General features: G+C 55.6%; 5 protein-coding genes across 5 annotated transcripts; 2 read left to right on the forward strand and 3 right to left on the reverse strand.

Annotated features, from left to right (window-relative positions):
* Positions 1-1216: 1216 nt before the first annotated feature.
* On the reverse strand, positions 1217-1927 carry GGTG_04624 (hypothetical protein; the record flags this gene model as incomplete). The annotated part of the gene is made up of 1 exon (XM_009222420.1): positions 1217-1927. One exon carries the CDS (start codon positions 1925-1927, stop codon positions 1217-1219), a length of 711 nt encoding a protein of 236 aa, XP_009220684.1.
* A 757-nt stretch (positions 1928-2684) lies between these two features.
* On the reverse strand, positions 2685-5435 carry GGTG_04625 (hypothetical protein; the record flags this gene model as incomplete). Its single annotated transcript, XM_009222421.1, has 5 exons — positions 2685-3250; positions 3355-3388; positions 3561-4458; positions 4600-5060; positions 5136-5435. 5 exons carry the CDS (start codon positions 5433-5435, stop codon positions 2685-2687), a joined length of 2259 nt encoding a protein of 752 aa, XP_009220685.1.
* Positions 5436-6170: 735 nt separating this feature from the next.
* Positions 6171-9591, reverse strand: GGTG_04626 (septin). The gene is made up of 3 exons (XM_009222422.1): positions 9286-9591; positions 8155-9026; positions 6171-8079 (listed from the first exon to the last, which is right to left on the reverse strand). Exons 2-3 carry the CDS (start codon positions 8760-8762, stop codon positions 6906-6908), a joined length of 1782 nt encoding a protein of 593 aa, XP_009220686.1. The 5' UTR covers positions 8763-9026; positions 9286-9591; the 3' UTR covers positions 6171-6905.
* Positions 7022-12124, forward strand: GGTG_04627 (hypothetical protein; the record flags this gene model as incomplete). Its single annotated transcript, XM_009222423.1, has 6 exons — positions 7022-9547; positions 9640-10155; positions 10842-10988; positions 11634-11681; positions 11734-11774; positions 12027-12124. The coding sequence occupies exons 2-6, from the start codon at positions 9704-9706 to the stop codon at positions 12122-12124; spliced, it is 786 nt and encodes a 261-aa protein (XP_009220687.1). The 5' UTR covers positions 7022-9547; positions 9640-9703.
* A 281-nt stretch (positions 12125-12405) lies between these two features.
* On the forward strand, positions 12406-14166 carry GGTG_04628 (hypothetical protein). The gene has a single exon (XM_009222424.1). The coding sequence runs from the start codon at positions 12491-12493 to the stop codon at positions 13745-13747; it is 1257 nt and encodes a 418-aa protein (XP_009220688.1). The 5' UTR covers positions 12406-12490; the 3' UTR covers positions 13748-14166.
* Positions 14167-15767: the final 1601 nt, after the last annotated feature.

A 15767-nucleotide genomic window follows, 5' to 3' on the forward strand; every position in this document is an offset into this window, starting at 1 on the left:
TCTCTCTCTCTCTCTCTCTCTCTCTCTCTCTCTTNTTNTTTNTTTTTTTTTTTTTTTTGGTTTTTACACCGCGCGTGTCAAACAAATGGGCGATACCTTGGTAGGTCGATTCTCGGGCACGTACATGATTTGTGCACATCCCTTTCTCCCTGTGGTGAAAGCGAAGGTGGTTGGTGGGTGGCAGAAATGCACACACCCCCATTTCGGTCTTGTGGCTCTTTTGTCGTTGCACGACAGGGGGGGACGGAGGAGGCAGGCCCAGCCAGCGATCGCTGCGAAAAATTCACAGCACGTCGTGGCACGGCAAACGGCAGCCATCCCCTCCAGGTGACCAACCCCTGTTGGCTTGCACGGCAGCTCTGGGTCGGGGAGGGAGGCAGGCAGAAGTCCCACGGGGATAACTGGGTAGCTAGGCAGATCATCGATGGCGGCTAGCAGAGCCCATGCCCTGTTGGGGAGTCGAGACCGCCCCTCCTCCTGGTCGTCCCCCTCTCTCCTTCTCCCGCTCTTCTATCAGACCTCCTTTTGGCTGAAATTGACTCCTTACGTCCCTTCATTGCCCACATTCCTTCCTTCCGCTCTCCCTGGAGCTCGTGGGCGTGGCATTTGTCTTGTGCCTCTATGCTTTTCTTCTCATTCTCAGGCTGAACTGCATGATGAGGTGATGAAGAGAGCCTTGTCGCTGCCATCCATGATCAACAGAGACAGCATTGCAAGCCGGGCGTGTTACTGCCCGACTGGGCAGTTGTGTTGTGCAACTTGGTGCCTGTGCTGCACATGGAGGACAGAGTGCATCAGGGGCTGTGTCCAACTCGGTTGATCGGAACACGGGCTGGGCGACTAGGTGGCCATATGCTCTGCTTCCATCTGCCGCGCAACCTGAGATCATGCCACGGTAGCACTGTCATCCCCCATCGGCAAAGAGGCCCCTTTTTCCTCGTCGCCCATGGTGGCGGTAGAGCCGCCTGCCGTGGCCGTCTACAGACCTCCCTCCGTTGATAACAGGAGCACGGTGGGCACATATCCATGACATCCGTTGTGTCCCACTCCGCGATGGCTGACCCTTTCTTGATTTGCTCGACGGCCGGCGTGCGGCCACAGGCATCATCTCCTAGCGAGGTTTGGCCGACACAAACGGAACGATAACTAGACACTGCCCTGCCGTGACGGTGCGGCGAAGTCGAGGGTACGCGGCCTGTGTCCTCTACGCATCGTCCTATACTTCCCAGGCGTGGACGGGAGCGAGGGAGATGCTGCCTTCCGTGAACGCCTCCTGGAGGCGAGGTCTGGTCCTTCTCAGCAGCGCTCGTGCCCGCCGACGCCAGGGTAATGAGGCCGAGGGTGTGGGCGGGTGCGTCTCGACGGGTACCTGGTGTGTCAATGTCGGTCTGGTGCCTGGGTAGCGGTCGCACGTCTTTGCAGGCGTGGTGGTGGTGCTATTCAGAGCCCGACCAGATATCAAACATGGCACAGCCGTAACTGTCACTCCAACTGGGTGGGCAGGCACCAGGCACACACACTTGCCAGACCAGACTTTGATGACATGCCAGCCCGATCTTTTCGTGATGAATGACTCGAGCCGTCTCGACTGGGCCCGCGCATCCGGCCGAGTGGTCTCCCGTGCGGCGAGTCTCAGGAAGGGACGCTCCTTCCGCTTGTGCATCTCCACCGTGATATATCTCGTGTGAACCGCCGTACGCTCCTTCCCACCCCGACACGAACTGGTCGCCCTCGTCCTTCCCTCACCCTTCCCTCGCCCTTCCCTCGCCTCTGCAGCCCGCCCACCTGCTCCTTCTTCCTCTCCTTTCCCGCTCCTCACCTCACTCGTTTCCATGGTCTTGGGCTGGCGCGATATCCCGGCATCAGTCGCCCACCTGCCGCTCGTTTTGTTTTCAGCAAGAATTTGCAAGTAAAGCCCGTCATTCATTGACTGCTTTCATACGCTCTTTTCGGGTCCCGTGGCAGGAGAGCTCAATCCCATCTCTCGACTCTGCCCGCCGCCTCCCCTCTTTATCACGCGCCTGCGCAGGATCGGGAAAGCACATCTGCGCCAAGGCTGTTTCTGCCCCTAGCCGTCGTTTCCGATAGGCTGCTATTTCCTTCGTTTTCTCAAAGACGCTGCGATAATGAAGCTCCCTTCCTGCATCGCGCTTGCCCAATGGGCCGCCGTGCTCTGCTTCGTACCCGAGCCACGCGCGCTTGCCGATCCGTCCGTTCCTGGCTACGGCTACGGCTACGGCTATGGAAACCCGATCGCCCAGACGTCGAGCACGACGACCGGTAAGGCCTCCCAAAGGGCTTGCGCTCCACGGAGCCATTCCAAACATTATCTGTTCTAACATCTTGCTCGCCAACATAGAAACACCAACGGCTTCTGGTGCGGGCGTGCCGCTTCCATGGGAGACCTCTGGAACCATCTCCGAGACTACCTCCTCTGTGCCAACCGTCTCGACTGCAAGCGACTTCTTCACGTCTGGAGCTCTGCCAGTGAGCGGCTCCGCTGCCTCTTCTACGGGCCCGTCATCTGTGACCGTTTCGAGTACCCTCACGGTTTCTTCTGCCGAGACTGGCTACCCCCTCCCAGGCGCTTCGTCGTCGTCGTCAAACATCTCCCTTCCAGTGTCCTCGACTTCGACCGCGGCTCTGTCTTCATTCCTGAGCCCTATCCACCCAACCACCACGGATCAACCCCTCTCATCTTTTCCGACTCTTAATGCAACAGAGACAGCGACTTGGTCCACTAAGGGCACAGGCATCTCCAGCCCGCCCTCATCCAAGTCTGCTGTGTCCACCGCGGCGCCGTTCCCTCTTTCCAACTCCACGGGAATCCCAGTCGGTCCCACGGGCACTGAGACCTTCGGCATGTCAACCCTCCCGTTGGACACCACAGCTGCATCAGCACTCCCGACAAACGGGACCACCTCCCGTCTATCTTCCCCTTCGCCTCCCTCTTCAAACTTCTCGTCCTCTGAATACAACTCTACGTCAACGACTGTGATACCCTCTCTCTGCTCGGCGGGCTCTATGACAGGTCCCTGCTCGATGGGAGCTTCACAGACACCCACGTCTACACCCCCCTTCCCCTGGACCAACTCGACTCTTCCTGGGGTCGGTCCAACGGGCAGCCTCTGCGGCAGTGGCAGCATGACTGGGGCTTGTGTCACTGCCGCAACTGGGACGTCGAACTTGACCACAACATTCAACTCGACGCTTCCGGCGTCGAACACCTCGGTGCCGCTCCCCATCTGCACTGGCGGCATCATGTCGGAGCCGTGCATTCACAGCACACCCAAAGTGCCTGTGACACCGCTGACCGATGCCGCGAGTGACTCGCTGCCGACTTCGAGGACTTACACATCGCTTCCAATTTGCACGGGTGGTGAGATGTCTGTTCCATGTGTCCACACCACATCTGGTGTGATCGAAACGTCCCTCACCGACGCCTGGAGTGTGCCGGCACCCACATCGAACACATCTACACCCCTTCCCATCTGCACTGGGGGCGCCATGTCTGGACCGTGTGTCCACGGTACTTCGAGTGTTCTCGAGACGTCTCTTACCGACGCTTTGAGTGGCTCGCTGCCCGCAACCACAACGACCGATTCCAGTTCTGTGTACGAGACGTCTCTGACGGATGCAATGAGTGCATCGCTCCCATTATGCACCGGGGGCTCGATGTCGGGGCCTTGCATTGGCGCGACTTGGCCACCGCCAACTACATCAGCAACATCCTTTAGCGATGTACCCTTGACGAATTCCTGGAATACTTCTCTCCCCTTCTGCAGCGGAGGTGCTATGGTAGGACCGTGCAATGGCACCGCGGCACCAACTACGACAACTAATTCGGTCGTTGAGACCTCATTGACGGATGCGTGGAGCGCCTCCATGCCTGTGTGCACAGGAGGCGTAATGGGAAACCCATGCAATGGCACTGCGATACCGACCACTCCCACTAGCCCGGTCACCGAGGTTTCCTTGACGGATGCAATGAGCGCATCTCTTCCTACCTGCACGGGAGGACCCATGTCTGGGCCTTGCCTTGCGCTGCCCACCAGCTCTTCTTGGCCCAACACGACCTCGAATGCTACTTTACTTCCGATCTGTACCGGAGGCATCATGACTGGACCATGCCTTGCAGCGTCGTCAACCCCGTATCCGCAACCGGCCACCATATGCACGGGCGACATGATGATCGGCCCATGTGTCACGACCCAATTGGCCTCTCCAACATCGCTACCCGTGTGTACTGGCGGCATGATGATCGGGCCTTGCCTGGTGAACGGCACGGCAGCCCTCCCAACCTCAACGCCGCCATACCCATTGACCAACGCCACCGCAAACGGCGGTCCCACTGGACCAGCTGCTACCGCGGCTCCGACAATCTCCCCTCTGTATCCTATTTCAAACTTGACTAGTGCTGCTTGGCCCACAGCTTCGAGCCCGTCTCCCCTTTTCCCTCTGTCAAACACCACGGTCACGGCTGGTTCAACAGGAACTGCGGCTTCTATCACCAACGTTTCGACAACGACACTGGCACCTGACGAGACGGAGATGTCGGGGGTGCTGCCTGTATCTGGCCCACCTTCGTCATCGCCCTACAGTGTATCCAGCTCAACAGCTCTCGCTGGTTCGACAAGCAGAACGGCTACGTCCAGTACTCCATTCCCGCTTTCGAATATGACTTTGACCGCGATCCCGACTGGCGGCACATTTGGTACTGCAGTGACTAGCACCTCGTGTGACACTACATCTGGTCTTGTTACCGGCGGCAGCTTCCCCAACCAAACGGCCGCCCCAACCGGCTCTTGGATCAACTTCACAACGACGTGTAACACTACCACATTTGTTACAAGTGCGCCGCCGACTGCGACTCTGCTTCCGTCTGCTTCCCTTGAAGCAAACATGTCCTCTGCCTTGAGTGTGACGAATAATTCGTCGGCTACCCTGGCGACGACCCGTTCTATAACATTCCCAGCCTCAACTTCGGCGACTCTTACAGCGTCTACCCCACCTCCAAACGGCTCCGAGGTCAGGACAAATGCAACCTCTTCAACCTCAGTCTACAACAGTACCAGCAGCACCGTGGTGTTTGAGACAAGCCTGACAGATGCCATCGGATTTCCACCCAGCAGCACCACAACGGGATACGGGCCATCCGCCACCACATCCACTATTGTTTCAAGCGCGCCCTCTGAGGAAGCGTCTGCAACAAGCGCTTTGGCGGAATCAAGTGCATCTGCAACTCCAATCATGTCTGAGTGGCCCGACATGCCTGGATGGGAACCGACAATCTCGTCATGGACATCATCAGGTAAACTTTCAATGATAATACCCCGTTGCCAGTAACCTAATTGCTGGATAGAGCTAACACAATCCCTAGGCTGGCTCACAACCTTTTTGACAGAGGTCACCCCTGCAGCTGCCGTTCCAAGCATGGGTATGGGCGGGGGTCGATTGGGTCCTGATCCAGGCCCTCACATTCTGGATCACCAACACGAGGGCTTCCGCCCTATCGGCCCTGGATCGTCGGCCGGCTTGAAGCCCGGCACAGGCGAAACCCACCAGGGCCTGCAGGGCCGGCTCTGGTCCGGCCTCGGGTCACGGCTTGCGGCGTTCAACGCTGGCGAGGGCGACGGTTCTGAGGAGCTTGAGAACTGAAGATTGAACCTTCCAGAACAGCCCTTCATTGGAGGGTCTTTGACACCGGTCACTACGCTCTACCTGTGTCATCTTGGACCACTCTTCGATTTGCATTTTTCGGGGCCATATAGGCTGTGTTTTTCGTTATGTTATTCTACTCTCTTGCAGGCGTGGAACATGTGGCTGAGTAATGGGGGTTTTGATGTCCAAAAGCCGGGTGGCGGTCACGTTCTTTGAGTTTTTCAAATCGCTCCCTGTTGGGGCTTGAACGATATGGGATATGGTGTGGGTTGTTTTGTGAGATAGTATGGGGTTATTGGGCGGAGTACCACCGAGGAGGCAGCCGCCAGATAGGTAGCTTATTCAACAACCCCTGCGTTCAATTGATGCAGTATCGGTGTTTGCATCATCTGCGACCGTCGATTCAAGACAGCCCGTGGAGAATGGTTAGGACCCAACATGCATGGTTTGGTGGTCGTTTTGATGGGCGACACGGGAAAGACATGGCAGTGGGGAGACGGGAGCATATATGGGAATGACACATGTCCACACACGACACGATTGATTCACTCTAGTCAACTACAGAGCGCGACAGTGGCGAGGGAGGAGAGCAAGGCCTTGGGGAAACTAACTACATGGAAGCAGTAAAAGGGAGCCCATGGATCCCGGTGGACGAGGAAGATGACAGAAAACACAACAAAAGGTTCTTTTGACCACCACCCGAGATAGTTCCAGACGCCTCTCCGACCGCGGTTAAAAGAAAATCCCGTTTCCTCCACAAGGGGGAGTGAAGTGAAAGAAGAAGAAAAAAAAAAAAAGAGGGGTGTAAAAAAGGGGGCTGGATTGACTTGTGGGTGTAGCCGAGCATGTTAATGAGGTTCGAGCTGGATGGACATTTCAAGCTGGCAGCCAACCATCCCCCGGAGTCGAACTCGAGAATGGAATAACATAGCAAAGAAGAGAAAAAAGGTCGGGTGCTAAAAGGGTATGCCGCTGGACGGTTCAAAAAGTAGCAAAATGACAAGGACAAAAGAGCATGGAGAATGCAGAGAAGCAATGAAAAGCGCGCAAGAGTGAAGCGAGCCAAAAAAAAAAAAACCGTGTGGAAGAGCCAAAAAAAATAGAGGGGTATGTGGCGTTGGAACCCTGCAGGCTTTATCAAGGTTGTGCAGGAGGACGGACAGGCGCACGGCGGGCGTCTGTGGGTTTGGAATGTGGTGGGTTTTTGGTTTGCACTTCTTTCCCTCCATTATTTTTCCTTGCTTTTAATTACCCATGCCTCCAGTCGTGGCATAACGACGGACGCCGCTACCCTTGCCGTTCTCGCGCTGCTTGAGCCGGCTTGTCCTCCATGTCTCGTACCACTGCTCCCTGCTGGCCTCGCGCAGCTCGGCGCGCCAATCGCTGAAGACGGAGTTCTTGAGCCGCACAAAATCGCAGTGGGCCGAATCGTACGGGTCTGCGAATCCCCAGGGGAACGCACGCCCCACGACGTCGGGCTCGTAGATGTCCGGGCTTATGATGGACATGGGGATGAAGGGCGGCTCGTCGTCTTTGAGCTCTTCCTGTGTCCGGCTACGGCGGATCGAGTCGCGCTTCGACAGCTTCGACGCGGGCGACGCGGGCGACGCGGCACCTGCAGATGGTCCATCATCCTCGCCATCCTCGCCAAGAACTTGCGGTTGTGCCTCGTCGGTTGGCGTGATACGACCATCTTGAACGGGGACTTCTTCGTCTTCGTCCTCCTCGGGCTCCTCGTCGATCCTGCTAGAGTCAGGGCTCGACGAGTCGTCCTCGTCGAAGCCCAGCGCATGGAGCGGGTCCAGGTTTGATTTCTTCAAGCTGTCCCAGACGGTGCGCTTGAGCACGTCCATGTGCTTGGTCGTGATGGTGTCGGCCTTGGAGATGACGGGGATGACGGTGGTCTTACCCTGGAGGGTCCGCAGGACCTGCAAATCCAGGTCCTCATCCAGCCCGCCCACTATGCGTGGCTGAACCACGTACTTGCCGTTGTGGCCGGTAGGCGCCTGTGCCTTGGCTGCCGCGATGTTGCGGTCTAGGCGGGCAGGGTCCAGGACCAAGAAGACGGCATGAATGTGCGTGTCTTGTGCGCCAGGGGACCTCATCACCTTCATCTCCTCCGTGAATGTGTCTTCGAACTTGCTCTCAAGGAAAGTGGACATTTCGCGAAGCTGGAGGTCAACCACGTTCTTCTCCAGTCCTTCCGAGTCCCAGAGGGTGAGGCCGATGCGCTCGCCGTCGATCTCGGTCTCGAGGAAGTGTGGGATGAAGTTGCCAACCGGCGGTGGCGCTGGAGTGAAGTCGTCCATATCGGCGGCGGTGCTCTTGGCCCGTTTCTTGGCAGGCAGGGCCAGGGAGGTCTTGAGGAACTCGAGGAACGACGTCTTGCCAGAGCCGCGGGTTCCGACTATGAGAATGCTACAGAGCGCAGTAGGGGAGAGCGTCAGCGGTCAGGAACAAAAGCCGAGACAGCCAAGGCGAATTGAGACTCACTTGAAAGGGGTTGGGTCCTTGCGCCTGCGGACCCTCCTGGGGTTGTTTACGGTGCTGACAGCGCTGCTGGCATAGCTATAGCGGCCGCGATGGGTCATGCTCTCGGTGCGGGCGTAGGGGTCGACCCAGGCGCCCTGAGGGATTGGCGGGACGGGAAGGGGGACATTGACGACGGAGCGGGAGCCCGGGTCGTACGAGGGCCTGGACAGCATGGAGTGGTTGTCGGCCATGGGCGAGGCGTGGCCCGAGACGATGGCGATGGAGTCGGGGCGCAGGGCGTCGCCGCCAAAGGTCTGCAGCTCCGGGGCGGGCGCGCCATTGTAGAGGACGGGCAGGCGGGGCGGCGACTTGGGGATGGACGCGTCGCGCTGCCTCTGCAGCTCGGCCTCGCGGGCCTGGGCCTTCTTGCCCTTCAGGTCGCCCGACTTGCTTCGTCGCAGCAGCATTCCGAGAGAAGAACGGCGTGGTGGTGGACTCATAGTACTAGGTGAGTCCAGGGACGGCGACGGCTTCGCCAGAGCGTGCGAGGGGAGCCGGTCGCGGTGGTGGTGATGATGGTGGTGGAGGTGGTGGTGGGAGGCTGCTGCCGCGACAGGGCCTTCGCCCATTGATCGGCGCAGACGCAGGGTGGCACGGCCGTTGGGTGGCTCCGACAGCTTTTGGGCTTCTGGGGCTGCAGGTGACTGCTGTCGTTTCAAAGGCCAGGCTGCGCTTGCCAGACCAAATTTCCACTGGCTGGTGAGGTGTTAGGCGGCTGGGCAGGGGGGCTGTCGGGCGGCAAACGCTATGGATTGGCTGCGTTGTGTTGCTCCTTCCTGTGCGACGATGCTGCCTTATTTTGGACGCTGGACGGTTGGTAGTCGCGAATCGTGCTGCATCAAATTGTCAGACGGGGCCGAGGAAACAAGATTCATCTCCAGACGAACAGCGCAACTGCCTTAGCAGCCAGCAGCTAGCACCCGGCTCTGAGCAGCGAGGCGAGGCATGGCCACCATGGTCAGGGCGACGAAGCACCCCGGATGTGCACATCACAACCGACAGCGCCAAAGGATCCCTTCCCCCAAGTCTGGTGGGATGGGATTGGGCAGACGGCTGTCGCGCCAGTCAGAAGGGGTCGCAAACTAGACCTACCTCAGTCTCGCTCCAAAATACGATCAATTCCAAGGAACCGCGGCCTCTCCCTTTTTCTGGTTGCTGTTGTTTTTGTGTGTGTTTTTGATTCGATGCCGGTTCGATGTCGAGGTCGGAAAAAAAGCAGGCGCAATGATGTGGCTGGTAAACACTGTCCGGACAGATTCGGTAATGTGCAAAAAAGATACTGACGCAAGCGTGCTGCGGTCGGTCGCAAGATTGTTCTTGGCGCGCTTTTTGGGTTCTTTCCTGAGCTGAAAATGTCAGTCCCGTTGCGCTCAGGACTTGAGCGAACAAAAGGAGGACAAGTGACACCAGCGCAATGCATTGGCTGATAAATCTTCCCCGCTGCAGCACGCAACAAAGGGGGGGCCTTTTGCCCCGACGCAGCGTGGCGGCGCCAGTGCCATTGGTTCCCATGCTAAGTGCGGCACTTGATGGTGGGCCGCTCGACGCGCCGGCCAGGAAGGAGAGAAGGATGAGTGGGAGACTTACTATGTGCACCAGACGGCTCTTGGAGGCCGAGTTCGCCGTCCGAGCGCGGGCCTATCAAGCACCGCTGGCAGTCGGTGGGAGAGGCGGCGCCAATGAAGGGGAAAGTAAGGGCACAAAGGAGAGTCCAGAAGCGTGTGGGCTCAAGAGACGGACCAAGGCTAAGGCTTTCGTTCCAGAGGAAAGTGATCAAGTGTGTCGAAGAATAAGGAAGAATGAAAATGCAGCGGCGCAACCCAGGCCGTCTGTCCGTGGTGTTTTTCCCTTGGTTGTCTCTGTTGTCGAGCGCGAGAGCTGGCTGCGAGCGAAAAGGAAGGAGAAGGAAAAAGTGGTAAAAGTGAGGCTGGCCCAAAGATGTCCCCTAAGCGAAAAGGCAAGGTTGGTACCACGCAGCTCCCTTTTCCGAGCTTGCACAAGGACGCGAGAGGAGTCGAGAGGAGCAGAGTAGCAGAGCACGCCAGGCCGTCATCATCTCGGCCTAGCACGAAAGGGTGGCACTGGCGGGAACACGATGGGGGCCGACGTGCAGCTCATGCAAGGCACAGGCGTGCAGGAGTGGGGACCTGAGAAATGGGGACCTGAGAAATGCTCAGGGGCCCTGTTTTTCCTTGGACTTGGTCAAATCTCTAATCAGGGATCTAATCAGGGATAAGCCTCGATTCGATTGTATGCATTTTGTGCCTCTGGGGTTCTGGCAGTTTTCCACAGCGCATCATCAACCAAGTGCCCACTTTCCCACAAACGATGCAAGCAGCAGAGGAGAACAAAGAAGGCACAGAAAATGTCTAGGACATGTCCGCGCTTCCAAACGCGGGCGAGGCAGAAGGACCGCACGGAAAACGGCTTCCAGAGGCTTTTCGGTACGGGTGCGGGCATCTGCATGTCTTGGAATTGCGCAGCACCCGCAGCCAGCGAAGCACAAGGAATAGAAATGCAACCATCTTGGACAACACGAGAATCGACACGCATGACGCGCGCGTACGCGCATTTTGGCACCCGGGTTCTTGCGAGTTGCGCCGACCTAGATGGACGGCCGACTGTCCCTTTTCTGTCTCCCCTTGCAGTCCTGGCAAATTAATTTGGACCTGCCTCCCGCTGATTAGGTACATGTTATACATGCAACACAGGGTGCCAAATCCCTCGGGCGGCCATCACAAGCAAAGTGAACAAAGAAAAGAAAAAAAGGGGGCGCGTTTAAATTGGCAGGTCTGGTGGGTCAGCACCCTGGCTGGATCCACGACGGACGCTCAACTAGTCACAGCTTCTCCCCCACACAGGCACACAGGCAAGGTGCCAGGGTACCCTCTGCCAGCACGGCAAGTCAAAATCACAAAACATCAGATCAGTCCGAATCGGTCCTCCAGCTCGGTCCCCACCCATCGGACGAGACGGCAAGTTGCTTGTGCCATTCAATTTAACGCGGCTGCTGATTGGCCCGCCAGCTTTATTCTATCACAACATCGAGCTTCGATAAGCAGCACCCAACTGGCTAGGCAGCCAGGTAGCCAGGCAGCCAGGCAAAAACACGCGTCTGGGGCAACAGGTTCGGACGCGCCCACAGCATGGTGCTTGAAACCCTCCTTTTGGCCCGCCGTTAGGTCTAATGTGCCGTCAAGTCATGGAAAAGCCCTGTGGTGGGATGCAACCCTGTCTTCCCCCCTGGGATCCACGAGTTCCCCCTTATTACATACAGCGTTTGCCACACCAACAGCCGAGCCGCACATCGCCAGAAACCCTCTCCCAAAGACGTCCGTGGGGGAAAGGGAAGCCACAACTCGATACCACCTAGACTAGCAAGGTAGCAGATAGCTAGCTTATCAGCAGATAGAAACTACGGCGTCCTGAGTGTGTATCAGCTGCCAGACCCGGGGGATAGCTCAGGCTCTAATAAGATGTTGCTGCTGGTTTGTTGCTGGACCAGGAGCGACGGGACGGCTATATTGCCAAAAACTTTAGCTATTCTACCACAAAATCATTTGTGCACACGTGCGAGCATGGTTGCGCACTATCCCACCAGCCAAACCTTATGTTATGGATCCGTGCTGGGCACGGATCACGTGACCCAAGGGGTGCCCCTTGGGCCAGGACTTATGTATATAGGAACCACCCCGACTCTTCCAAGGACAAGGACACAACCCTTTCCTCCTTCCTCCTTATCTCGTAGAATAACACTACTTCGGCACCTGCCGGGCACCACCTAGTGGTCTGACCTATCACACCTTAAGTACCATTTTAACTAACGCATTTAGACATACCCAAAGCATTTAAGCATTTAAAGCAGTTATATTTAAATAATAAAAATGACGTTTTTTCAACAAAAAAGAAAAAATTTATTAAATTAAATTAAAAGAAATTTATTTTATTTTATTATATATATTAAAAGTAACCCTGTATTATTCTAAATAATTATAATTGAAATAAATAATAAATAATACTTTATTTATTTATTATTTTAAAAAAAATTTAATATTTAAATTTACCTTGGCTGAGCTAACTACTCGCTTTGTTCGAATGGGGCGCTTTAAGCACAAACCACCATAAATTCACGCGACTCCCCACTGTGGAGAGGAGATGAGCCATCGTTGGAGCACGGACCAACTCACCCACCGCTAAGTCGATGAGCTGCTCGCTCCGAGCCCCGCGCCGGAGCAGCTCGACGCCGTCAAAACGGCAACAAGCTCACACCTATCTGGCCACTCGTTCTACCACCGAGATGGATCCCACCGAGATGGATACCGAGATGGAAATGGGGATAAATCCCTTCAAGGCAAAGTCGCCCAATCGACACCGCTCGTCGCTCGAAGGCATGATGATCCTGCCTGCCGGAACTCCCGCCCTGTTGCCAGATGATACGAGGGCGCAAGCCAAAGCACGTTTGTATCACATTCTCGAGAACCTCGAAGCGCCGGCCGGCGCTGCCGCCGCCTCAAACCAGAGGCCGCGGCAGGGCTACAACCGCCCCGCGCTTGTCCGCCTCACCTACGAATACACGATTTCCGATCAGTCCAAGAGCCTCTTTCTGACGAGCTTTTTCGAATCTCTGGCCCTTCCGCTCGACGGCAATGTCACGGATGCCGACATCGACTTTGAGAACACGGAGGTAGCGGCGGGCCTCGGCACTTCGGTGGATGCTTTCGCAGAGTACCTGATGAACAACTTCTTTTTGCCGCTCAAGGCTGCTTCCAACAAGACGCCCCAGCCGTCCCCTATAACCCACTCCGCCATTCAGAGGGCACAGGGCTCTTCTTTGCCCCAATCCTTCGTCGGCACGCCAGACCGTGTCTCGGCTCTGCGTGGACTCTGTCTCGTCCGCGATCACCACTGCTGCGTAATTTCACGGAAATTCGACATCACGGAAGCCCGTAAACGCCTCAAAGCGGCAACTAGAGACCCTGCTCTGGACGATGATGGCCTCCCGCTCAGTTCGCATGAATTTGCCCATTTGGAGGTTGCTCACATCCTCCCGCACTCACTGGCCAAAAGTTCTTCAAACTCCCTTTTGGACCCCGCTAGAAAAGCGGCCCTGGATGTTCTGAACATGTTTGATCCGGGGGTTGTGCACCTGATTGAGGGCGCCGAAATCGACCGGCCCTACAACGCCATCAGCTTAACTCAACATCTCCACTCGGAATTCGGCTCCTTCCAGATCTTTTTCGAGCCTGTTGATAGCCGGCCCCCGCATACGTATCGCATCAATGGGTTCGATCCACTCGTCGATCAAACTCAGGGGTTACCCGTCATACGGACCCTTCACCTCGCCCAAGACAAGACCATCGACCCGCCCTCGTCTCGTCTACTCGCCATTCATCGTGCGATCGCGCACATCCTGCACCTTTCGGGGGCGGGGGATTACATCGACTGGGTTCTTCGCGATGCCGAAGAAAACGGAGTGCGCTCCGACGGATCGACCGCACTCGGGCTCCTTGTTAGCGCCAGGTTGAGCCTGGGTGGCATTGGAGCGGGAGCTTAGCAGGCCAGCTGGCCCGGAAGCCCGGAGGCCTGACGGAGATGCGCCGTGAACGACAGTTAGGAAGAGGGGTTCTCGGTACACTAAACCCTTTCCGCCCCAGCGGTGGTAGGCAGGCTTTTGACGGGGACGTGTAACGGGGTTGCTTGGAGCGTTGGCTACAGGGGCTTCGGGGCTTGATATACTGTGGTGCCAGAGGGTTCAATCACGAAGTGATTGAACTGTTGGATCTTTTGGTCTATGTAGTGGAGCGGTACTCTGGCACGTCCCCCTTACAGGACGGCTATATTGCCACAGACTTTAGCTATTTTACCACAGAACAGCGGAGTTACACTGCAACAAACTGTCCAAGTACCTTTACCAAATTTCATTAAAAATCCGTGCTTTTGGATAATAACATATAGCGCGCAATTTAAATACGTATATTTATATAAATTTTTTTTTTAAAATACTTATTTTTGTTTTAAAATATTTACAATTATTTTAAAAAACAAATTATAAAAAAAGATGTGCGATCGCCTCAAACAAGGTGGAAGTTTGAAAAATTCCCCAATGGGGTTTATTTTTTCTCCCACATTAGCTAAAATGGGTTTAAATTGCGTATGCAACGCATATGCAATTATTAAAAAAAAAATTAAAAAAATTGTAAAAATAAAAAGAATCAAATATAATAAAACATAATAAAATACTACATAAATAAATAAAAATTAAAATTTATATTAAACGTTTTATTTTATTTTAAATTTAATAATTTATTTTTAATTTTTTACTTTAAACTTTATTTATTATTGCATTTTAAAAAATGCGTATGTATTGCATATTCAGCGCATACGCAATTTAACCCTTTTGCTACCTTGGCTGAGATTTTGAGGTCTGCTATTTCCTACCATGTCTAAGGTTTTCGCCTACCTTGCCTGAGCTATCCCCTCAACAAAGCGGAGTCAAGCAGTGGCTAACAAGGGTTAGTAGCCGCTTGAATGAGATCTCAGTTGTAATCATGGCCTCAAGAGATGCTTAATGAAGCAGAATCTCTCGAGGGAATCAAGGGGGGTAGCAGGGTTTATATAGCCCGTGCGAGAAGTCTATGCAGGGCCCTTTGTTGCTACCCTGCGATCTCGAAGAAAAAAAACGATTGGCCGCTCTTTTTTTTAGTGGCTGGGCCGGCCGGCCCGGCCGCTTTGATGCCTGAAGCCGGGCCTGTTGGGCGCCTCCGTGTGGCAAAATCCCCCTTCTTCTAAGGGCTCGTCCCGAGTCCCGAGTCCAGAGTCTACATTATCCGGCGTTGCTTGCGGGGCCGGGGGTTCTCGGCCTCCGGAGCCCGATGCTTTCCTGATTCCGCCGCCCGGGGGACTCTCTCGTCCCTAGGCTTATCTGGGTGCCGTTGATGGGGCGAGGTTACTTCCGCCTTGGCTCCGTCGCCCACGAAGTTGTCGCAGGGTTACCAGGTCTTGTCTTCCTGCTTAGGGTAGCCTTCCCACCTGACGCGGTAAAGAACTCTTCCCCGTGGGTTAACCATGGAGTCCTCAATCTCCTCCACACCATACTCCGTCTCTACGGGAGGGGTCTCTCGTAGGAACTGCTCAGGGTTAGGTCGAGCCTGAATGCTAGCGCGGTAAGGTTCTATGAGGGAGACGTGGAAGGCATCGTGGATTCGCCAGGCCTTGAGCAAAGTTAACCGTATGGCAGTTGGGGAAATGACCTTGGCGACGCGGAAAGGGCCAAGCATTTTGGCGTCCAGCTTCTTGACAGGTCGCTTGGTCTTGACGTGCCGGCCGTTGAGCACAACGAGCTGTCCCTTCGGTGAGCACTGGCAGCGGCCTTCGCCGTTGGTCGGCCCAGTGCTTCGTGCGTTCCCTGGCTCGTCCCAACTGGGCCTTGTTCCTCTCGTGGACCTCGGTCATCCAGTGGCTGTATAGCCGGCTCGACGGGTTACAGACGCGGCCGGGCAAAGGCGGGTTGTTGGAGGCTGGGTAACAGCTCGGCTTCAAGAAAAATTATAGAGTTCTCCGTTTTTCACGTCGAG

The sequence above is a fragment of the Gaeumannomyces tritici genome (assembly GCF_000145635.1).
Source record: "Gaeumannomyces tritici R3-111a-1 unplaced genomic scaffold supercont2.2, whole genome shotgun sequence".
Classification (NCBI taxonomy): domain Eukaryota; kingdom Fungi; phylum Ascomycota; class Sordariomycetes; order Magnaporthales; family Magnaporthaceae; genus Gaeumannomyces; species Gaeumannomyces tritici.